Genomic DNA, 24987 nt, shown 5'->3' on the forward strand with positions numbered 1-24987 from the left:
ATAATAATTATTTATTTCAGACTGCATAGTTCATACAACTAAATTAGAATATAAATATACAATAAACCAGTTTTAAACATAAAAGATCATATATATCTTATTTATAAATATACAGACACATCTACAACTACAGTACAGACTATGCATGTCGTTGTTGGGAATTAAATAATGTGAGACATTTAAAGTGTAATTGTTCCATCTATATATAATCCAAGAATTGAAATGCATGTCATAGTTCCACAGTGATTTCAAGATAAAATCATTATCATTATAGTATTCTTACTGTATCATGTTTGTACCCCACCCCGATTTAAAAAACAGAAGACATCAAGTGTATAAAAATGCACAAAACTTAGTCATTTCTTTCATTGATTTATAAGTTTTAATCTGAATGTCGCCAGGGGTTCAAAACACAGTCAACTTGTGTCATATTGTGAAAATGACAGTTACAAACATGTACAAACCATTGGCTAATTAAGCAGTTTTTAATGATTTTTGAGTTTACCTCTGTTGGTATATATATATATATATATATATATATATATATATATATATATATATTCATATTGGTATTACAAAGAAATTTACTTCTAAATATTTGATGGTAATTAGGCTGACAGGTGCCCCCAAGTTTATAGCTCTCTGAACTTTAAATATTTATTACTGGAAATCTAGTACAGTTATAAACACTTTGCTACGTAAAAGTACAAACAGAAGTCAGTATAGAGTTTTGCAATAATTATCTACCTCACTTTAAGTCACTATGAATGAAGTAATTTTTTGTTTGTAAGATTTTGATATCATTTCAGGTATAATAGCCTGGGACAACTTCTCTGTACCATATGTAATACAGTTATAAAGAGTGATTTACTTTGGACAGTTCACATTCAAAGCAAACAGCACAAAGAGGTAAGTTTATATAATACTGTTATAGTGAACATAAATACAGTACATTGCACTGCTAGTTAGTGATCATTTGCAATATGCAGGTAATGCTAATTGATGGTAATGTATGCTGAGGTAGAAAGAAAGAAAAATAAAGAAATTAAGAATGTGTGTGTGTGTGTGCGGCTTAGTGTATTAATATATGGTTTGAATTCAACATTATTAATTAGAGGTCTTGGAAATGCTTAATCATGCATATTTGGATGCCAATTTTTTTTCTGGGATGCAGAAAATCACTGAAGTGGGAGTCCTCTGTATGCATGTAATAGGTATGCTGCAAAATTCAAAGACTTGCCAGTCCTGCTTCAGCCACCTGCTTTGTTGGAAAATGTGTTGATCAATTAGCTGTGCTCATATTTACAATGACAGAATTCAGTAGCCCAAAGACCCCTTGATGTACATATTGCCATTATAAGAGTACATCAAAAGATCATGATGCAGTAGCTGGGCAGCAAGTTTAAAAAGCTTTGACTGGCATCTGGGTGGGTAAATGTACTGATATTTACAGTTATTGAATTCAGAGGCAGAAAGACCCAGAGATGTACATGTCATTTATAAAAGAGTACATCAAATAAACAACTTTAGCTTTCATTACTTTGTTCATTTCCAAAAGTAGTGGAATAAGCAGTGCATATGACCTCGGAATCAAGACATGCTGAGACTTAGAGAAATGCCTTTCACAAATTTGGATAAGTATTTTGGGGTTGAACGGCAAACTTATGAAGATTGAAACGAGATTCAGAAGATTGCTAAACTTGCTAGAATTGAAAGTTTGGATGGGACAGTAGCTAAGTGTAAGAAAGTGTGTGATGCCTAGCTTAGTGCTTGTAATAAGTCCTTACTTGGATTGACCAAATTTAGTCTCAGTTTGATGGACAAACAAGAGTTATGTCAGTTTTATAAAGAATGGAGGAATTAAACTCTATTAACCAATACTAATTTTAATATTTTTTTGGGGGGGAAGGGGACTGCAACTTTTGCTGGTGGGACTCCTATTTTTAACATAATGGAAGTCTAAACTCCTAGTTTTAAAATCCTATGCAAGACCTCTGTCAATAAATGGGCTTAGTTTTAATGTTACTTATGTAAGTACAAAATGAAGGTTTGTTAAATTGGTGTAATTGAATCAGTTGAATTGATTCATTTATTATAAAAGAGAATAATAATTTAAAATGAGATATAAAGATGTTTTTATTACTGTAATAATACATGTGTTTAAAGCTGAGGAAAAGTGTGGGGTAAGTAGAATTAAACGGCTTGAAATTAGGATTTTTTTCACTGACCCTCAATACCACCTTAATAATACTTGTGTCGATCTTGTCTTTTAAATCACAGATCCACACTTTGTATTCATCTTAATACCTAGATGAAAAAGTTCACAATACCACCTCCTATTGTAGATCAAATTTCAAGCATTCGTATTCATTTTCCCAGGATTTATGGTAATTTCTCATTGTCTTCTCTAGATTATATTTTTGATCATGCTTCTTATTGCCCTCATCTGATTGCTGACATTTTGGTGGCAACTGCGCCCCTTGCAAGAACTTCCAAATCTTTCCACTTATCACTACAAAATACAATGAATCTTTTATATCAACAGCGATTTAAAAATAAAACTTGTAATTTGGTATAAGTCCGCATTATATGTTGATAACCAGCATGACATTTTCTGATTAGGCATATGCTTATTACCCATCATCATTTTAAATTGTCATTATTAAAATTAGTGCATTGACTGGGATATTTTGGCATGTATGTTGTTTGGACAATCAGCACCTTTATTTATTTGATGCATTGAAGGACACATAGCTGATCTGCTACTGGTATTCATTGTACCTCTTGTAGTGGAAGGTCATGATAGGTACTGATTCAACACACCAAACGATTAAATTAACCAAGAAAGGTCATACTATCACCTTTTTTATTAGTTAATCTAAAACAAGTCTACTTGCTAACTTATGATGGCCACTGATTGAGATATTTATTGCTCCAATGGATTTGTGACGGCTGGAGTTTTTCTGATTATAGAGTAACCTTAATTTTGAGCCCTTGTAGTCAGGATGGGATAGTTTAAATGCCATTTTAACAGATAGATTCTATTTTAGAAAAGAATCGAGATTGCAGTGTATGAGTTTTTTCAATGCAGTTGCATCGTGCCATTTTATTATTGGTTTCAAACATGTTACATTGGGGGGGGGTTCAAAGGAACATATAAACTTTAATGTTAATTTTAAATAAAAATGTTAAATTCTTGAATACAACATTTGTTTTAATATAGAAAGTGAAATGTTTTCTCCATTTTAGTTAATTTGTTCTTTTAATACAGGCAGTCTTCAGTAAGACTAAGGGTTCCCACACTACCGGGAAATCAGGAAAAAGTCGGGAGAATTGATAATTTTTTCCCGACCATAAGAAGTCCTTGAATATCGCGTAATTGAGTCATAACTAAACTGATCATGAGTTAAATTTATCGAGTTCTAACCAGAATATTCGGAGGGTGCAGTATGGATCATTTGGGTGCATGCAATAAACATATATGCTTAGTCAATCCAAATGCTCAGTGGATTAGATTCATTTAGTTGACTTCTATTTTCAACGTCAGCTCGATATCCATATCTCTCTTTACATAGAAAGTGTAAAAACCAATCTAGCATCACAAGAGGCCCCCATGATTGTGGCATAGCATTGCCCCTTACCTTATATAGCAGAGCAAACTTTAACGTTGTTAGATTGAGTGATACATGCATGAAATCAATATGAAAATTACCTTTTTCTCTCAGAAATTATGAGTATTAAAGTCGTTATGTCTTTACTTTGCTGAAAGATAAGATAAAACTACGGCATTGATGAAATGTTACCTTGCACTTGCGATTTGCATTGATAGTCGCATGAGTACACAAATCTAACAACCCACATTTTCAAATGTTATAGAGAATTTTTTTAATATAAATATTGATCGACAGTTGTACGCTGGTTGTAATAAAAATACAAAAACGAAAGAACAAAAAATTCTCCATATTTATATATTCCGAGAACAACTTCTGGAATTTTGTATCACGTAACTACCACATTGACCTGTGCTCTCTGCATAATGAATCAAACTTGCCAAATTGCTGGTTTTTACAAAAAGTATCTGACTTTCATTTAAAATAATTGAATTTCTGTACAACAACAACATTATAAAGGAGTTTGTTGTTGATATCACATGACTATTGGACTTCCGATGTTGTTGTTTGAGATTTGTGAAGTCATGTGACTAGTAATACAAATGGTGAGTACACGGTTAGGTTTCATCTATGCCATATTTTTGCCTAGTCTGTCAGCGGATTAAAGACATAATGTTTATAATACTTGCCATTTCTGAAAAAATAAGTCATTTTCCTATCGAATTCATGCAAGTATGAGTTGACATAACATAAGTTTAAATTTTCAAGGCCTGCTGGTAAGTGACTACCATATGTCACTACTGCTTGATGGCAGCAAATTCCAAATTTTTGATATGCAGTTGCAATGACCCCACATCACAACCTAAATGTTCAACTATGAAAAATGGGTTAGGAATATTTGGAGGCAACTCGGATTAGAAAATGGACTGCTATTCGTTTTAAGCCAAATTTGTAGTCCAAATTGTTGAATCTCAAAGCTGAAGTGAGAAATTGTCATTCCTTGTATTACAATGCTGTTGGGCATTTCTGCGCACTTAAGGTTTCCGTCTCCAATATTGAAGCAAAACACATACCGAATTCGACTGATTGACGAAAATAAAATACAGTAATGCTTACCATTTGAAAAGAGGCAGTTGTCACCAGATTATTCTGTTCAATATAATATTAATTTTGGACAGATGGGATATCACCCCTGTGTTTTCCTGACTCACAATATGTCGGCCTATTCTGCACACAGCATTGAAAACAGGGATGTCATTTCAACTTTTTCAGGTTGGGGGGCAAAACTTGATTGGGAGGGGGCAAAACTTGACGGGCTTGTTAATTTTTGTACATAGGCAACAGCAATGTTACATTTTACAGTACATGCAAATTCAGTGGGCAATGTAAATGAAATGCATTACTTTGGACTATTTATGTCAGCATTTCAGTTGAGTAATTAGGTCAGATTTATAGCTAGCTTTACAAAATTGAACTTAATAATGCCAATAAATGGCAAGATATATTAAGCATACAGAACCGATCTTGTAAAGCTAGTAAAGTTCAACATTTTATGAAAAAAATTATCTAACGGGTATTATGTGGAAGAAAAACAATGAATATGATGTAACATGTTTACAACGTCTTGCTGATGGGGAAAAATTACTTAAGGATTTAGAAACAGACTATACACTGGTGAATTTCTTGAGAATTTATATTCTAGCGGCAAGTTGACACGTTTGGTAGCAGATGATTTTGTAAGTGTGGGACAACTTCTTGCAAAAAATGGAAACTTAGATTAAAATGCAGTATTGTTTTAAGGTATACAGTTCCATCTTTCGTATAATGTATTAATTTGTGTGATTCTAAAAGATACATAGTAAGTCAGATTTTGTGGGTTGCTGTTTCAAGAAGGTCATGGAGTGGGTCTTCATGTTGACATACAGAAATCACATTTTCGTATGCATTTCGAGTTGAAATGCTGGATATTTGTGTACACTTTATGAATATCACTTTTCTTAATTAAATTGCAATCATTCTTTCTTGATACAAAATGGATTTTTGACCCAAAATAACACGTGATCCAATGTTTACAGAAATGACGTATCGTTGTGCAGAATTACCCGATGTGCAGAATTGGCCGACATGGTGGTATATATTAAAAAACAATATGAGTCCCTGTATCAATACAGGTTTGGGGACTGGTTTAATGAATTACAAGAAGACAAGTTGATTTTACAGAATATTCAGTCCTTGTTTATTCAGCAATATATAATTTTGAATGTCTTTTGTCAAAATTTAAATCAACCCTTTTGAAAATGTTTTTTAAATGATGGATATTAGACCAGATCATCTTTAGGAGATTAGGTTGTTTGAAAAATCTTAATTGGAATTGTATTGGCACAGATAAATTCAGTGTTAAACTCTTTTTGTTACAAGACAAGATTCTAATTATTTGCTTTTATTGTTTGGCTTTAAAAAAAATACTGTAATAGAAAATATTACTTTCTATGATATATATATATATATATATATATATATATATATATATATATAGATATATATATATATATATATATATATATATATATATATATAATTTTTTAGAATTAAAGGTTTGAAAGGAAACAAAACATAATTTATGTTCATTATGTTGTTCCCACTTAGCAGTATAATGCGGCAAAATAAAGTTAGAATTTTAATTCTGTACACTGAAATGACTTCACATGCCAATTTATAGGAATATAATCAAACTTGTTTGGTGTGATACATTTTGTGGTTTTGTACACGATCATCTTTTCTGACTTCGATGCTTTTGGAGAGCCTTGAAAGAGAAACATTTTTAGATTTATAAAATGCATGTTTTATGATCTAAAATTTTCATCTAAAATGTTCTTTAATTCCATTCAGTAATGGTCATATGTGAACCTTGATAAAAGTAATTTCATCCTGCAGAAACACAGGAAATGACCTGGAAATTTATCTTTAGAAAAGTGTGGGAACCATGAAGACTAAGTTAAATACATGCATGTTCAAATTTTATTTAAAAAAATTAAAAAATTTGTACAGCTATATGTATCAAATCTAATCGTGTTTACTTTTTAGAAACTTGTCTCTCTGAAAGGTACAGCTACAGCACCAGATCAGATTGCCAGTGTTAAAAGAAAATTTAGTGACATTGACTCCACTGGATCATTAAAGCGTTCAAAAGGTAATTGATGCAAAAATGTCTTTGGCTATGTAACCTAGCACCTAAAACACGGTCATTTACAGACTCATATTATAAATGGATGATCACTGACAATGATTGTAATTTTATGTTATGATAATAATTTTTCTCAAATTTTAGATCCACCACAGTACATAATCATATTTTACAAATGACAATAAAAATCATATTTTTATCAATTACACAGCAGTTTTTGAAGGTCAGCATTGTAAATCCTCTAGTTGTCCACTTTAATTTTGGAAGTATAATTTATGACAACCATTCGTTTGTGATGCATGTGTGAATTTAAATACAAACACATGGATTTCAACTTAATATTAAATAAGTTATGCACACAGATTGTGTGTAGTTGACAATAAAATACTCCAATGCATTTTGAAAATTGCACTGACTATATTTTGAAAAATGCACTGACTATGAAATGATATAAAATATGTTTAGTTCTTTTATCTTCAGTTACAGGAAGTTATCAAATGATTTTTTTTAAAACTTGTTTTTTCCTGTTGTAGATGTAAATGATGGAGGTAAAAGTGTTAGTGGGTATGTATCTTTCGTCTTTCATAATTGTCCAATCACTCTTCTTAAAGAAAGCTTTTTTATGATACTGTTACTTTTTATTTGTGCATGTGCTAGTGTATGTGTGATACAACATCTTGCATTGTGTTAAAGAAGAGACTTCAGACAACGGGACATACGATTGCAGGAGATCCAAAACTGCCTTGGAATTTGAATTCGCTTTTCTTGTGTTGTTAAGGATACAATTGAGCTTAAAACTATTTATTTTGTGTATTTTGCATAAAATGTTATTGACAGTTCAGGTAATGTCCACTTCATTGTTGGCATTAAACAGTCATAATGATGGTGGTTGGCGGCTTTTAACTGCTGTTTTAATATGACATTAGCTATATCATGCTGAGGAAGAAGGAGCTGAGTGCATTTACAAAGGACACACTGGTGTAGCCAGCCTGGGCTAGTCTGCGTGGGTATTGAGCCAATGACAATTGGTTTTCAAATCTGACACTCTACAAGCTGAGTAACTGCAGCTCCCCATTTTGATGTAGAGAACTATGAGGAAGTCACGGACTTTGGATGGGTGGGTGAGTTTGTGTTGTGAATGTGAGATCGGAGACATTAGAAAAATTGAAATGGACACAGCTTTTTATTATAATTTGTAATTACTTTTATATATCTGGAATGGCTTCTTTTTATCTGTACTATTTATCCTTGTCATATTACACTACACAGTCTATGATTTTTCTCCAGTTTTCATTTTAACTACGTTTCATTAAATACCAAAATCAAAACAAAGCAAAAAACTATGTCTTCATAAATAAAAATAATTTTTTTTTTAATAGAAGTTTTGAAAGTTGTACTTGAACTGACTGATTTAAAGTTCAGCTCTAACTTTTTTTCAGTCTGTTTAGAAAGTGTAGGATCTTTATATGTATCTTAGATTTGTATGTGTTCCTGTTATCATTTATTGAAATTTTTATTTGTATTATTTAATCATTCATTTTTTATTAATCTCTATCCATCAGTCTATCTCAGTCTCTAATCCATTCTTGTGTGCAATATATTAAAAATTATTATGTATGTAAATTGGTAATCTAGATAAGTATTTGGTTCCCTTCCTCTTCATAGAAGGATTAGTTCAAGTCTTTTTGTTCATGATTCAAAGGATTCACAGAATTCACAAAAATGAGTACCACAAACATGAAAGTGAATTCAAAATACATAATCATATATCTTTTCCATTTGTTTCTTTAATTCAATATTTGTTTCATATGATTGAGTGTGTATGCAGTTAGTTCATTGCTTTCTTTATGCAGACTTCCTGCTGACTTCTTTGATAAATCAGGGTCTAAGGCTTTATCGGGAAGGCAGAATAAGGCCCCCAAACCAGACCATCACTCCATCCTTGCAGAATATTCCTCTTCAGATGATGAAGATGATAATGACAATGAGAACAATGGGAATGTAGATAAAAGGGAACCACATGTCAAGGGAGCTAACTCTAATTCTGCACTTCCAGCAGGTTTGTGAAATGTTTGAAGATGTCAGGGTATGTTTAAGGAACTTTAGAGGAAACTTCATTTAAGTTTGAAATCTATATCTCTCCCATAATATTTCTTACATTATTGTTTTAAAGTTTAAGAACTGTGGGATAAAAAAATAATAATCTTGAAATAGTTATATAGATGCATTACAGACTTCAAAGTCAGTAATTAAAACTTTTCAAGATCTCTTAATAATCTCCGGTATTGTTAAAAGAACTTATAATTCACTTTATTTGGATGTATGATTGATGAGTGGAATTTGGGTTATAGAGTATATAGCTTTGCCATACTTCAGATGTGCTCCTCACAAAAACTGTTAGCCCTGTTTAGTCATTTTCACTTCCTGGACTTCAAAAGTTAATTGTAAGAAAGCAAGTCAGTAACTTTTATTAATTTTTATATGTTTTGTAATTCATTTGTTGCAATATTAGTTATACTCTGGCAAAATTTGTTTTCCCTATTATAATAACTGTTAAATTGGACTAGTTCAAGCTGATTGTTTGAGTACATGGGAGCAGTCGATTCAGTCAGCTGTTAGCTTTGATCACGCACAGTTTCCACAACTACAGGTAAAGAAGTTTAAGCCACAGTACATGAGAGTAGCATGGATGTATGTCAACATTCTCTCCATTGTGCATATTGTAAATGCAAACGACTTCGTCTTACACGTGTCACTCATTTAGGAGTATGTAAGATCTGTAGAGCACCCCCATAAAGACCACACAGGTATTATTATTGTGTGATTTAATTTTGGTTGCTTAGCTGAAAGATAAAGTCACAAGCAGATAATCAGTCCTTATGAATAATGCTTATGTATTTCTTCCACAGAACAGTAGTGAAGTCCCACACAAGCCCAGCACCCCCCTTTGAAAAGTGAGATATTTTAAAAATGAACATTCCATTTTCTCAATGCAGAAACAAGTGTTATGCTAAAAGACAAGGAAAATTAAGGTTTCCTTAATTGTTATTGAAATGTCACTAATCAATTTTACAGTTTGAACATGGATGGAACAGATCAGTTTCACAGAGATCAAAGATCAAAGGATACAAAGTTTGCTAATTCTTCTAACATTATATAGAACCTCTTTTGTCACCAGTTTTTCTTTTTTTTCTTTCTATTTTTCAGTGACTTTGCAAAAACTGCTCAACAAAATTTGATCAAATTTGAAACAAAGCACCTTTGTTGAAGGGCTTTCATATTTGTACAAATGATGCCAATCTGCATTCAAATACTTTTTCCCAATAACCACTGGATAGAATCAGCCATCAAATATGACTGCTATTGCTAAAAATTCCACGCTAGTACTTTCATTCATTGTTGTGAAGTTCATGGTAGGACTTGTGAAAATTTATATGTGCTTTGTCTGGGACAAGTCAGACTTTATTAATGTGAAAATGTCAGACAACTCCAGATTTCTGACTGGTTTACAGTTAGCATGTAAAATAAATGTTTTTCGTAACCAAATGACATTTATTTAAGGGGTCACTTGCTCTTTTTTACTAGAAGAGTTTGTTGTTCAGATTGTCCATTTTTACCATGAAGATACATCTACATGGTTGGCAGTGCAACTAATACTATAATTTTGACATGTTTTGAGACACATTAAAAAATAAGGCACACCAAATGACTTTTTTTGATCAATTGCTTTGACACTTGTATGTTGGTCTTTTCCTCTCCTCATACACTCATGGCTTTCTTGCAAAGATAGTTTAGGGTTCTTTAAAGGTAAAAGTCTGTAGGCATGATAAACCTTATCACCAAAAATGAAAACAACTGAAATTACACCTAAAAAAGTGGAAATAAATTGTAAAGAGCAAAACGTGAACAAACTGCAACCAAAAACTGAAACTGAACTCAGATGGAATAAACAAATTATTGTTGCAGAAAATAGGAATTTTAGTGTAACATAACAGTATTTTGCAAATATTTACTGTACTGTTTAATAAGAAGTATTTGAATATCAAACTGAATAAGCTGTGAGTAAAAAGAATCAGTTTTAATCTCCTTTTTGATGGTTAACTATTAGTAATTTTCAACAATTTAAAGTGTTATTTTCCATTGTCCTGTTAGTTCATGTTCACTTAATTGGCCCATGATTGTGCTGATATGCCATTAAACCCTTATACATACACGTACATTGCTAATTTTCATTCGTTTTCTGCTCAGTTTTGTCAATAGTTTTGGTTATGATTCATTAATGTTCATTTATTTTTCCTCGTGTACTTTCAACTTAAGAATTATGGCAGTGCATCTGAAGTATGGAAACTATCATCACTAGTTATTATTATTATTATTATTAATATTATTATTATTATTAGTTGTTGTTGTTGTTGGGTTTGACACCATTTTTCAGCACACGATAGGCTATATATGGCGGCCAGTATTAATGGTGGAGGAAGAACCTGGGAAAACCCCAGAAAGAACCACCGACCCACGAGAAGCTACTGGCAAGCTTTCTCACATACCCACATTGGCTGAATCTTAGACTCGAACTGCCGCAGGCAGAGGTGAGATGGCAGTGATCTGTAACGAAGAGCGCTTTAGACCACTCGGCCACTCGGGGCCCCAGTTGTTGTTGTAGTAGTAGTAGATTTTGTGTTTACTAGTGATACATAATGCTTAATGATGTAAGCAAGGTATTTTAATTTAAAGAAAATGCTTTTAATATAATTCATACATGCCAACCATTATGCTTTTAGGATAATCACTATGCTTTTTTCACCAAATTATGTTTGTATAAGGATTGTTTTTTTTTGTACATTAGAAATGAAATAAAAATGAAGCAATAAGAAATTCTTTTTGTCATTTTATGTTATCATATCTTTAATTCCATTCATATAAATTTGAGAACATTCTTAAAAAGAAGACTGCTGCGTAAGAATAGCATAAGAGTAATTTCCTTATTTGCTATTTATAGCACCAGTATAAGACACATTTCCAAGAAAATGGATGGGTTTCTTCAAATATAACTTTACCTTACTGATTCGTTATATTGATAAGCTAGACAGTTAGCGAACCAGTTGTGAAATATAACGGAAAATGTTAGAGCAGATGGATCTTTTCAAACTACAAAACATGTCAGATCATGAAAAAATGGACAGATCATCGCCGCTTTACTAACTTCAAAAGAATATGAGACTGAAGTAATATAGCACTATGAGCACATCATCATGCTCATTGCCGAATTCCAGTTCATGATCATTCAACAAAAGTTACACATGTAGACTAATTGAGGTGAGTGTTGAATATAAATAATTTTTCAGTAAATTTTCTGTTTTGTATTCTGCTTCTAATCCATATGGATTTTGTTCTTTGTGACAAGAATATTGACTAGCAGCAGAACCAGGTTAGTAGCAACAGTTGAAATAAATTTATATTATAGATTTCTTTGACTCGGGGGTAAAACCATCACCATCTTCAACAGCTGACCCTGAATCCAATATCAAGAAGTCAACCATGGCAGAATCTTTACCAGAGGGCTTTTTTGATGATCCAGTTATGGATGCCAAGGTTAGTAAGAAAAACTTATTAGGCCAGCTATGGCAAATACATTCCATATTCACCCATGTACATTGGTACCTCACTATAACACAATCTCTTCTAACATGGGTATTGTCATGGATCCCATTACACTGTTATAATAGTGCAGAGTGGCCTCATTTATAACACGGTACACTTTCATGGCTAATTTGAACATCATTATTGTGAGGGATGACTGTACTATGTACCAAGTATAAGGTGATATCACTTATGACATGTGTTACATCTGTATCATTTTAAACTAAGTAAGAGAAAAAGGAACCAAGAATTTTTAAAAAATTCAACAAACAATTTAATTCTCTCAGTCATAAAATGAAAACTTAAAAGGAACTTATGGTATTGTGAATTAAATCCCAAATAATCCTAAAGGTTTATCACAAGTCCAGAAGTAAAGAGTTTTCCGAATGAACTCCAATCTTAAATATTTTGATGTACCAATGGTCCAAGATATCAATAGTCTTGCTGTTTGTCAATGATATAATCCAGAATGTGTTTTAATGAATTTACAATAATCAACAAAATATTGTTTTGGTCCAACAGTCAGTGAGCCCTTTGTAATTCCAATGAATAATTGAAATACATGTTTCCTCTCAAATTATATCTGAACAAGACTGAACTTATGGTAGGAATGTAATACGTTTGTTTACTTCAAACTTATATGATAACCTAAGACACAATAAGATGACTAGGATGTTGGTCATTTTCCCATCAAATTTGTATTCAGGTTCTCTTCCAGGACATTTTGAAGCTAGACCCAGAACTCAGATATCAGTAAACAACATATTTATAACTTACAAAAAGGACAAGAAGCAGGTATGCCTTTGAGAACCTTCTAAGGTCAAAAGGTCATGGCAACATGTTTATATTATCTTAAAGTTCGATCCACAATCATGGAGAAAAGATAAGTATGCAATATAGATAAGGACAAAAGCACACAATATATACATCACTCCTCCTCTCATAAAGAAAAAGAAAGATTTATACAGTAAACCTCTTTTTTACATGTTGGTCAAGATACATATGATATTATAATAAATAACATAGAAGGATGTCTTGTCAATGACACAAAATATATACAGCAGTATAGTACTTCTGTACAATGTAAAAGTGCATCTGCAATCAAATTATTTTTTCCTTTGATGTGCCTAATATCACTGTTGTATTCTTGCATCTTCAGACTCATCCTCAGCAATCTCTGATGTTCGTTTTTCATTTTGATGATGAAAGTAAGGGGGTTGTGGTCACTGAATTCATAAATCAGAGAATGAGCTGAACTAATATTTACTTCAAAGTGCTGCAAAGCCATTATCAAAGCCAAACGTTAACTTCTTGACTTAGGAATAATTTATCTGGTCCTTGTATAATTTTGTTGAAAAATAGAACTCTGGATGATCCACACCATTTTTGTCTGGTTGATTCAATACTGCATCAACCCCTATATCACTTGCATCAACAAACATTTTCAATGATTGTCTGAACTCTGGAGCTGAAAGAATTGGTGTACTCTTAAGTATGGCCTTTAAATTATTAAAAGCCTCCTGACATCTGTCAGTCCATTGAAACTTGGTTGTCTTACTCAACAAAATGGGTTCAACAGTTATGCAAAATTTCTGATATGATTAGACCATAAATTTGATCAGTTGCTGTTTACTAACAGGCTCTGAGAATTCAGAGATAGCCTTGACCTTAACTTCTGTAGGTTTAATTGGACCATGTACTACTATATCTCCTAAAAATGTAACACGAGCGTGGCAAAACTTGCTTTTACCTAAATTTTAATTGTCAAATGTGCATCACTGCACCAGTCAAAGAATTTCTAAATGGTTTCCAACTGATCTCTCTAGGTTTTGTTGTAGATGACGACATGATCAATGTATGTGTCACAATTATCTAAACTAGAAGTTATCATGTTCAGTAAATGCTGAAATATTGATGGAGAATATTTCATACCAGATGGCATCACTTGATATTGACAAAGCTCTTCTAGAGATGCAAATGCCAAAATTTCTTATGCTTTTTCCCTGAGTGGAATTAGCCAGAATCCTTTCAGATTGTGAAATTTAAAGACATATTTTACATTTCCAATTTTGTCAAGGCTGTCATCTATTCTTGGCATTGGAAACAAATCTGTTTTGATGGCACTGTTCCCTTACTATAGTCAGTACATATACAGAAAGTATTATCAGGTTTTGGCACAAGAATACATGGTGAACTCAAGTTACTTTTACTTGGTTCTATGAAATCATTCTCAAGAAAATAATGAATTTTTTTTCTTCCTGCTTGAGATGATTCATCCTGTAAGAATACTGTTTTGCAACTGTGAAATCTACAATGTCAGTGTCATGGTAAATTTTTTATTCTTGTTGAAACATCTGGAAACAAGTGCTCATAATCATGTAATAGCTGTTTTAGTTTACTCTTTTCTTATTTCTTTATATGTTAAAGTTTCTGGTTTAGATTGTGTAATATTTTTGAATTCCAAAGATTTGTCTCTACAGTCAGATTGAATTCCATTTTTTCCATCCTGACTGTGGGACATTTACATAAAAATTGATTGAATGATTATCTTGGCTATCTCTGTCAAAATACTCTTTAACATATCTATAAGGCAAAGTTGTTTCTGTTTATGCCTTTCAGGAGCGTTAATGATATAATTTAAGCCATTTACTTTCTTTTCAATTGTATTAAAACCATAATACTTAGCCTGAAGAGGATTTTGAGGTATGGGCAAGAGGGACAGAATTCTATCACCAGTCTGAAAACTCATTTCTTTTTTTTATTGCTGTCATACCTTAACTTCATGTTTGAATGAAAGAGCTGTGTGCATGACTCAAAGTCCTTTCTAAGTATTTGCTGGATTTATGAATTTGGAAACTATTTCCTTGTATTCAATTCTTACTGCATCAGTTTTCAGTTTTAGTAGAGATTTAATCAGAATGAAAATGCATCATGTCTTATGTAATCATCATGTAGCTCAGTGGTTCCCAACCTGTGGGGTCACTGACCTAGATGTGGGTGGGGAGAGGTTATTCAAAGGGAGCCAAAAGGTACAACTATTAGCATGCAGGGGTCTGCAGATTTTTGGGAGAAGTTAAAAAGGGGTCCTTATACTTGAAAAGGTTGGGAACCACTGATCTAGCTGATGATATCGTAAGCCATATATAGCCTTTATGATAGAGAATCAGGATGGCTCAGTAATGCTAGAGAATTAGGATGGCTCAGTAATGCTAATGTGTATATTGATGTCATGATTTTTAATTTTAATCTTTTTGAAAAAATGAAAATTAATGAAAGCTACAAGAGGATAGGAAAAGAAATGGTGCTGAAAATCCTAAATTAGGCAAACGTTTTGTATATATTATAATAGTCAAAATAATTTAAATTCAATACATATACTTTCATCAGTAAAGTCTGGAGTTTTATGACACATCAACACTTTGAAGGTTATGTCATTTAGAGACAAGTAAAGGGTGTTGCAGACACCAAGGTATCCAGTCTGGACTGATCCATTAGTGAGAATTGAACTGCCACCCTTTCTGGTCACAAGACCAGTACCTTAATTACTGAGCCACCATGACTCTCAATATGGACTTTTATGTTGTGGATGGCTCATATATATTTTGGTGTGGAAATCCTCCCTCTTGGAAATTTAATCATTCCTGACCATCCAGTGGTATTTACTTATCTGACACCTGTGTGTGTGATGCATTGTAGTATTCTGCATGTGGGACTGTTTGTCTCTCAACGAAGTCTTAGTGTTCTCTTAAAGGGCATTCATCTCACAATGCCACAGTTTAAATCCTTAAAATACTGTTGTCTGTTCTGATGCCAAAAATATTGCCTCAGAAGCAAGCCAGCCTTTAAAATAAGCTATTATCTTTCTTTGGTTCTTAACAGTTTGCCGTATTCCAGAGTCATTCAGTTATTATATTTATGTATGTATACATGTAGAGAAAGACTAATTACTTCAAAGAAAGAGATATTTTGAATCATGTGAAAATCTGTTTACAAAATCATGCATCAATTTAAATTGACTATTTTAGAATTGAAAGGTGTGATTTTAAAATACTTTGAAATTGTTTGCTGTGTTCACTGATAGCAGTTTAATCTGACAAGGGCACTATATATACTCATTTATAAGCTTGTCCAACTGCAAACTGCAGAGACCAAAATCTGCCATGGAATAATGTGATTGCAGTTCTGGGTCTGTGTGTTTAATCAGGAGTAATGAGTAGAACAAACAACATAGTCCTTGATCTGCTAGTGCATTTTGTGCCTTCAGATCAGAGTCTGTGCTCTTTGTAATTGGGCTCAACCTCTAGTGAGTATAGATGGTGGTCATTTTCACCATCATATCTCTCCTGTTATATTTACTTGCAAATAAGTCTTTTTCAGAAATAAGTCCACATTCTTAATAATTGTATCAAGAATTACCAAGGATTAATATCAAATGCAGCATTTGTGGTCAATATTTATGGTATTTTTGTTACAGTTGTTTCAGTTAGATTTTTTTTTTACTTCAACATGTTTGATACAAACAAGTGGCAAGTTGCTACCTTGAGCAACAGGAAACATATCTTACCTTTAGAAGCAAAATATACAATTACTTGACAGTTCGGTCCTACATTGTTATTCTACAGATTTAGATCACAATTTTGCACCTCATGAATGAATAAATAGTCCGCATATGGGTTTTCCAATGTGTTGTCAGTATTTTGACCTTTGATAAATATAATACATATTTTGCTTGTTAAAGGTACAACATTTAAAATTGAAATATTTTATAGGTACATTTAAGTATTAAGTATATAATACAATTTTCTGTTTCAGGTGAGGAAGGTGGAATATATTAATAAGCAGGAAGAAGAATGGGAGCTTTTTCAGAGAGCAATGAAAGAAGAAGCTCATGTAAGAATCTAACTTTTTCTATCTAAATATTACAGTTTTTTTCTTGTGTACAGATCCTGAAATGGTTAATTTTACCAGTAAAATTAAAAAGGAATATAATGAAAAATGAAGATTGAATGCAAAATGGACAAAGAACCGGTGCAAATGGTTGGTTGGTTGGTTGATTAGGTTTAACGCCATATTTTCAGCTCATGAGTCTATACATTGCGGCCAGTATATTGGGTGGAGGAAGAAACTGGAATACCAACAGGAAGAACCACCAAACCATGCGAATATGGATATGAATTTACATAATATTTGTGCTTCTTACATGTACATTGAGCTAAATTTTCTCGACACCAATACTTGTACATTCATGTTAGTTCATTTCGGTATTTGAATCCATCATTTAAAAGGAACAAAAAAATGTATACAAAGATTAGCACCTGATGAATAAAAATCAATTTATAGTGTATGTAGTTTTCTAGTATGGCCATACAGCTAGTTTCTTGTTACCTGAGCACATTAAGAATGAATTTGTCTTTGCAGATATATACTCTGCAACTCTATTTTTACATTAATGAAGCTATGTTCACTTTTTTGGTTAAATTCTTTACTACCTTATCCATTTTGTGTATTTGCTATTTTATTAAAACACATTTGTATGTTTGTGTGTGTGATTTGGATTTTTGATGTAGTTTTCAATGTTTTTTGTCATATTGCTATGATGTCAGCAGTAGGGCAGTATATAGTGATCTCTAGCACTGGGGGCATCATGCCGCAGACATGAAGCATCATGTCCCACCCAGTCACATTATCCTGACACCAGGCAGACCAGTCCTAACACTAACCTCTTAATGCTGAGTGCCAAGCGAGGCAGCTGATAGTACAATTTTTATAAGTCTGGTATGACTCGGCCAGGGCTCAAACCTGTGACCTGCAATCGAGGCAGAGGCTCTAACCACTTACGCCACCAGTGGTTAAAGCATACTTGTAATTAGGCATGGACTGATGGCAACAGTTATCTCCCTTAAACATTTTTGGAACTGGAACCCTAGCATAGATAACTTTTCATTTCATTCCAAATGAATGAAAATGAAGGAATACAATGAATGGACATTACAGATGCAAAATTAGAATGTAGTTCTGACACACTAAATAAAAAACAATGAGAAACGTTGAAATGCAAACATTAATAGAATGAAAGCAGAATACAAGGAAATTATTTCTGAATGCATTTCAGATCCAAATAAAATTCATATTTGTATTTGAAAATGAAATAAGAAAGGTAGTGATCGCTAAAATAAATAGTTTAGATTAAATAGGACAATTGAACCACAACTTATGAAGTTTCAGGACAGTACAAAGTTTTGTCTAATAATTTCTCACAAGCTGAGACCGATAGAGTCATAGATTTCTTTCCCTGTTTGGCATAGAAATTGAATACATTTCTTTATCAAATAAAAATTGTTAAAAAATGCTAGAGAAGATGGTTTGTCTAATCTTTAAAATGAATCTGTTCTTTTTATCTTCATCACTTAGACTAATTTTTATTATTCCTCCCCACAACAGTGGTAGTACCTTTTAGTGTTACTATTTTCATCTTCCATACATCTGTCTCTACATCACACTTTGGTTAACTTGTTCATAAAGGTCATTTCATGCACTGTGGTGGAGCATCCATATTGCATGAATTGTTTCATTTATTGTTGTAAATCAGTTAAATGTTTGGCAAATGCAGTACACATTCTTTGGCTTACCTTGATACATTAATGGAATGGTGAAAATATATGTGAAAGTAGTACATATTTTGATCATCATTTCAACATAGATCATTTCAACATAGAATTAAGTGGAAATAGTTTTCATCTTTCAGGTGTCAGAGCAGATTGTAGAAGAAGAAGATGAGCAAGTCAATATTGACAGAAATATAGATGAAATAGATGACCAAATGTAAGTGTTAGTCCTGTTAAGTGTCCATTCATATGTATACATTTTGTTGTATTTTAGATTTGTTGGATAACTTCCATGGTCATTTTTGACCAGATTGCAAAGCTATTGCAGCCTATGTATTGATGATATCTGTCCAGCCAGCCATCGGTATGTCTCTCCATCCACCTGTCTGGCATCAACATTTGTATTTAAGTCATTTTCTCTGTCACTGTTTTTCACACTGTCACAAAAGCTGGTATTTAGATCTGTTTTGCACCATTCAGTGAATATTTGGTAAGTGTAATCTTCATTTCATGATCAAGTGATTTTGGTTAAACTTTGATTTTAGTTCATTCTACTGCCTATGTAGTAAAACAATTATTTTTTGTAATTGGATTTTTGTGGTGTGTTAGTGAAATCTAGGTCATCTTGACCCACATATTGTAGCTCAGTGATTTTTTTATACTTATGTTTGTGTTAAGTTTCTGTTGGTTTGGTCTCCATTTTCTCAGTCACTGCTGCTTTTAGAGTCACATGGTTCAAACAAATCTCCAATAAATAAACAAAAATTTGTACCCTGTGAATAAAAATGAATTTTAGTATTCATGGTTTGCACTCAGGCCATACTGTTCATGTTTTGTTTTTTTCATGTGTACTTGTGTATATGACTAAAACACTATCTTAGAGCTACAGTGCCAGACTTTTGTTCATCAAGTGCACAATTAAATTTAAAAAAAATAATTTAAGCAGTTCTGACAAGATGAAACCATGATGATTTAGTGCCACAAAGAATTATATTGTAGCCTTTAGACATTTCTTGACAGCTGTTTCAAAAATATGGTAGAATTCAGATAAGAGTCTTTATTCAGGATGTCATGGTTGTTTTGCAGTGACAAATATTCCTTTTACTGGCTGTGCATGTGTTTTTCTGGTAAATCTCAACAGAACAGCACAGCCACCAATAATGTCCTAAAATGCTCAAGTTACAACACAATCATTATAGCAGCAGGAAGGGTGAACCCTACAAAGTTTAGAAGGGTCCATTCGCAAAAATAAAGCTTTCTACGAAAAAGTAAGAATACAAGGTCAATAATATCAAACCAACCGAGATTTACTCTATTATAAATTGGATTAGCTCATTTTGTTACTTTTTTTTATGTTTGTGTTTTCACATTTTTTCATGTGTTCGTTTACCCCTCCTATACTAAAAATTTGCTATCACTCTGCTGCTGTCTCTTAACCCCAAAATTTATCAAGATCTACACGATATTGTGACCGAGGATGATATAAGTTTATTGTGATAAATCAGTGTGGGGTAGCTTGTGCTTTTGAAAAGAAGTTTTTGAACTTAATCATATCCATATCCCCAGAACACCAAGTCTGATGAATGTTTTGCAGAGTATGTGTATCAACTCCATTAAACACAACTAAAATATTGAAGTTATCTCTGATCACTTTAGGTATTTGTGTATATCGCTGAGTAACATAAATCACATCTGTGATTTTGTGCCTGCCTTGAGAAAATATCCGAGCTGGATTTGGTTGTTTGTCCAGCATCACATCATCGTGTTCTATGAAATTATTAATAAATCTTTTGAGGTCATCGACAGATGGGGCTTCATCAGTATCGGTGATAAAATCAATAATATCATTGCCATTCTTGTCCAATAAAATTTTGCATTTTCATTAAAATCTTTAAGTATATTGTAGCATCTCTGATCATCTATAGATGGTGCCACTAAATATAACTTATCCCACTTGAGCAATCTCATCATCAATTTAAGCAACAATTGCATCTTACCAGACCCGGAAGGACCGGTGATAATTGCTCTGATAGAATTTGGTAGCGTTGCATGATGCTTGATTGGCTCCTGCTTTCATGTCGCAGAGAAATCAATGACATTCATGTTATACAAATATAATAAATAATATGAATTTATGTTGTGTTCGATGCAGAGCATTCACCCCCGCAAGTGGATTAACAACAATAATAACAAAAAATAAAAAGCATGCACTTACAGGCAAGTGTGTGAAATATGGTACAAATAAATACAGATTTATTTTGTCTCGTATGAAGACAGGTGGTGATATCGCTGCTTTACTGGGAAAATTACCAGGAGCTCCATGGGCTAAATACCTAGGAGAAAAACATCTTCCTGGATATAAGTATTGTGGTCTTGGAAACTGACTTTCTATCCAACTTGATGAACGAGATCAACCAAGACCTGGAGAGTATCCAGTAAATGTGTTTGATCAAGCATGTCATGTTCATGATGTTGCATATAAAAGTAAAGATTTACAACAACGACATATTGTAGAAGTTGATCCACTTGTTAAATTCCATTTTAAAAAAATCTCTCAGAGTAAAACTTGCTAGCTTTCTACTAAAATATGCAATGAAAGGTAAACTAGTGCTAAGGGATGGTAATTATTCAACCGATTATTAAGATAATAATGGAATCAATTTATTATAGCTCAGTAGGATATTGGACGGGTAGAGCAGCAATTAGTAAAATTGCTGATACAGCAGGAGTAACATGTTCTGTTGCTGCAGATTGGTTAGCACGATAGGCATTATGGCTAATTTATCTACCAACACTTAAAAATTTCAGTACACACATTTTGATATTAGCACTCTCAATGAAGTTCATTAGATATTTTGTTTTTACTACACAATACCGTTAAAACTGCAAGATGTCAATCACGCATGTACAAATACGCGTTGACTGTTGTTGATGTTGCAAGTAGATATAAAGAAGCAGAACCACTATCAACAAAAACAGTAACTGAAGTTGCAGCTGGTTTTGAATGAATTTATCAGCAAAGACCCTTGTGATGGCCACAGTTGCTACAGGATGATCCTGGCAAGGAACTTCTTGGTTCAGTATCATCTCTGATTATAAAACGTAACATCAAAATCAGACGAGGACATACCAGAATTCATTGTGATCAGGCAATTGCTGAACAATTTAATTGAGCACTTGCTGAGTGGTTATTTGGATATCAGTATGTGCAGGAAATATCCCTGTCAGAACAAAACTCAGAAAGGCAACAGATCTATTGAATGGGTTGCAAGACTACCAACTGTGATATCTGTGCTAAATAATGAAATTACTCGTGCAACTTCTTCCATTTCTTCCATTGATGATATACATAGCGCTGTCGAACAATGCCGTAATGCCATTATTAACAAAGCCAACACTAATATCAACTCCATATTCAGTATTATCTATTTTCAGAATTTCACCTTCTACTTCAATAAATGCTTCAGCGGGCAAGAAATAACTACTTGTATCCTGAACTTGCAGCTCAATTCGCCCACTCTGATTTGGCTCTTGTGTGTCATAAGAATAATATTGATCATCACATATCGATTCATCTTAGAGAACTGGTATGTCTATGTCAAACGCTGAATCAGATACATGTTTGAACATCTTTATTATATTTGTTATCGTATAACACGAAGACCACTTCCTGCTATTAGACTAGCGGCTATATTTTTTCTTTTTCTGACTGGGGTATATTAGCCAACTCAGATAGTTTTTGATTTGCAGCTTGATTTATTATTTTACTAACATTTTCAGGCATAATTTCAATGCTGGGTAATTTTACTGATTGCGGTTTTCATCGTATTAATTGTGCTAGTCTGTCTTTGATTCCTGAGAATGCTTTACCAGCTACATCACCAACAGCACCAATACCTTCATCATGAACAACATCAGTAGCATTCATTCCCAGTTGCTTTGCAATCGGTACTGCTTTTGGGGCTATCCTTCTAAATCGACCCTGAACAACATCACCAAGTCTGTAACCATAGATCGCTTTGTATGTTGGTAATCACAAATTTATCACCCTGACCATTACAGGTACACGTTGAGCTTTATGTGTGATCATCTTTTTTTTCTTGTTACTGATCTAATTGCATACCCTCAATCACTTTGGTAATCATCAATGATTTCATCCGTGAGGGACCGATAAACATTAATGTCCATGATAGTGCATGTGAATAATCATTGACAAATATCAGCTGCTTCATTAATGATTTCTGGGTAATTATTACTGGCTCGTTTTCTGCCAGTCAGAATTTCTAATCAATCTACATCAGCATGGACAGAGTTTATCAAGACCACTGTTGGACAAACCACTTCCAGTGTTTTTGTTTGTTACTGGTAGCTGTAGTTACTTATCGATTTTCTTCTTAAGATGTTCCTCTTCTTTTTGTTACTTCCTTTGTTACTTCTTTTATACGTTCTTGTTTTACTGATTGTTGTAGTTTATAAAAATTCTTCTGCTTCATAGATATTGTCAGAGCAAGACCATTTCTGGATTTGTGCCTGGTTGTTGTAATACTGGCTGTGATTGTTATTTTTGTTATTGTTGCTTTTGTGGTTGTCACTGTTGTAATTGTAGTTGTTTTTGTAACATTGCAAGATGGTTATCTATTCCCTTAATAAATGCAATATATCTTGTGTCACTATTTCAGGCCTGATCAAGTTCGTAGTGTAAGCAAAATATCCATTTGTACCAGTTATCACGACTTACAGTATCATTAACCTACTTAGGTTTCAAGTCTCTTTCTCTTTGATCAAACCTGCGAATGGCATATGCAGATAATATTTCCATGCTGTCAATTTTTTTATGGCGGCAATACTTCATTAAATTTATCAGTTATTTCAGTTCTCTCTCTTGCTTGTTCTGGTTCTGTTTTTGGTTCTGATTCCTTTATATCTGCTACTTCAGAATGAAGCTGGTCAAGTATTTCTTGTATTTATGTTTGATAAGTAGCACCAGCTATTTCACCTGGAAGTTCTCTTAGAATCATTTTCTATATAGTTCTTTCTGTCATTTTTCCAGCTGCATGGTTTTGGAAGAAGACTTTGATAGCCTTTGTAACAGGTTCAAATAATTGTTTTGCAAATTCAACCGGAGACTCATGACGAGCCTGTAGTTGTTGTTTAACAGAATCACAAACTGGAAGATATTTCTTAATTGCCTCTAGTCGCTGTCGAGCTAATTAAGATGTGTGAGATTCCGTAGTTCTATTATTAATATAATAATGATTTAATTACACCACACTGGAGCAACAGGGAGGGTGATGACAAATATTGAGTCATCCTGTTGGGTAAACATACATGCGAAAAAAAATGAAAACACAAATGTCAAAAATAAAGTAACAAAATGAGCTAACCCAATTAGAGAAAAACTCAGTCAGTTAGAGGCCTTTATTTGACGTTATTGACCTTGTAATTTTATTTTTTCATAGGAAGCTTTTTTCGCAAATGGACCTTTCTAAACTTTGTAGGGTTGACCCTTCCTGCTACTATTATATATACACCACTCCCTTGATAACTCGCGCACATCGGGGTCCAGAAACATCGACTGCACTACAAATGAGGCACGAGTTATCGAGGGATCTATAAAATAAGCCCAAAACCAATAAAGTGATCGACAACATAAAGGACAAGTAAGGGGGGGGGTAGGCAGATTATAGTGTTGAATTCTCACTTTATAATCGTGCTGAGATTAACTGTGAATAAAGATCTCTTCATAACGGTGTACTTTATTTATTATTTCCTCATAGAGCAACATTAATTTCAGGATAAATTACAGTATATTGAGGCGATCATCAAAAACATTATTCCACATGGTTTCCGTTTGCTGAACATGTGTACCACTTCACACATTGTGTACTACGTCACTAATTTTTATGTTGAATTGGATATATTCTAGTTTTATTGTTTGATCCAAATT

General features: G+C 33.1%; 1 protein-coding gene across 1 annotated transcript in view; it reads left to right on the forward strand.

Moving 5' to 3' along the window:
- The window catches only part of LOC149805245 (zinc finger protein 830-like), a 35710-nt gene that overhangs the window by 293 nt on the left and 10430 nt on the right, over positions 1–24987 (forward strand). The window contains exons 2-8 of the mRNA XM_089948839.1: positions 810–909; positions 6696–6801; positions 7329–7359; positions 8649–8854; positions 12260–12387; positions 17248–17325; positions 19181–19257. Coding sequence (XP_089804965.1) covers positions 810–909; positions 6696–6801; positions 7329–7359; positions 8649–8854; positions 12260–12387; positions 17248–17325; positions 19181–19257 — 726 coding nt within the window. The remainder of the gene's footprint in view (positions 1–809; positions 910–6695; positions 6802–7328; positions 7360–8648; positions 8855–12259; positions 12388–17247; positions 17326–19180; positions 19258–24987) is intronic.

Source organism: Sinohyriopsis cumingii, chromosome 2, assembly GCF_028554795.1.
Source record: "Sinohyriopsis cumingii isolate HCF-2022 chromosome 2, ASM2855479v2, whole genome shotgun sequence".
Lineage (NCBI taxonomy): Eukaryota > Metazoa > Mollusca > Bivalvia > Unionida > Unionidae > Sinohyriopsis > Sinohyriopsis cumingii.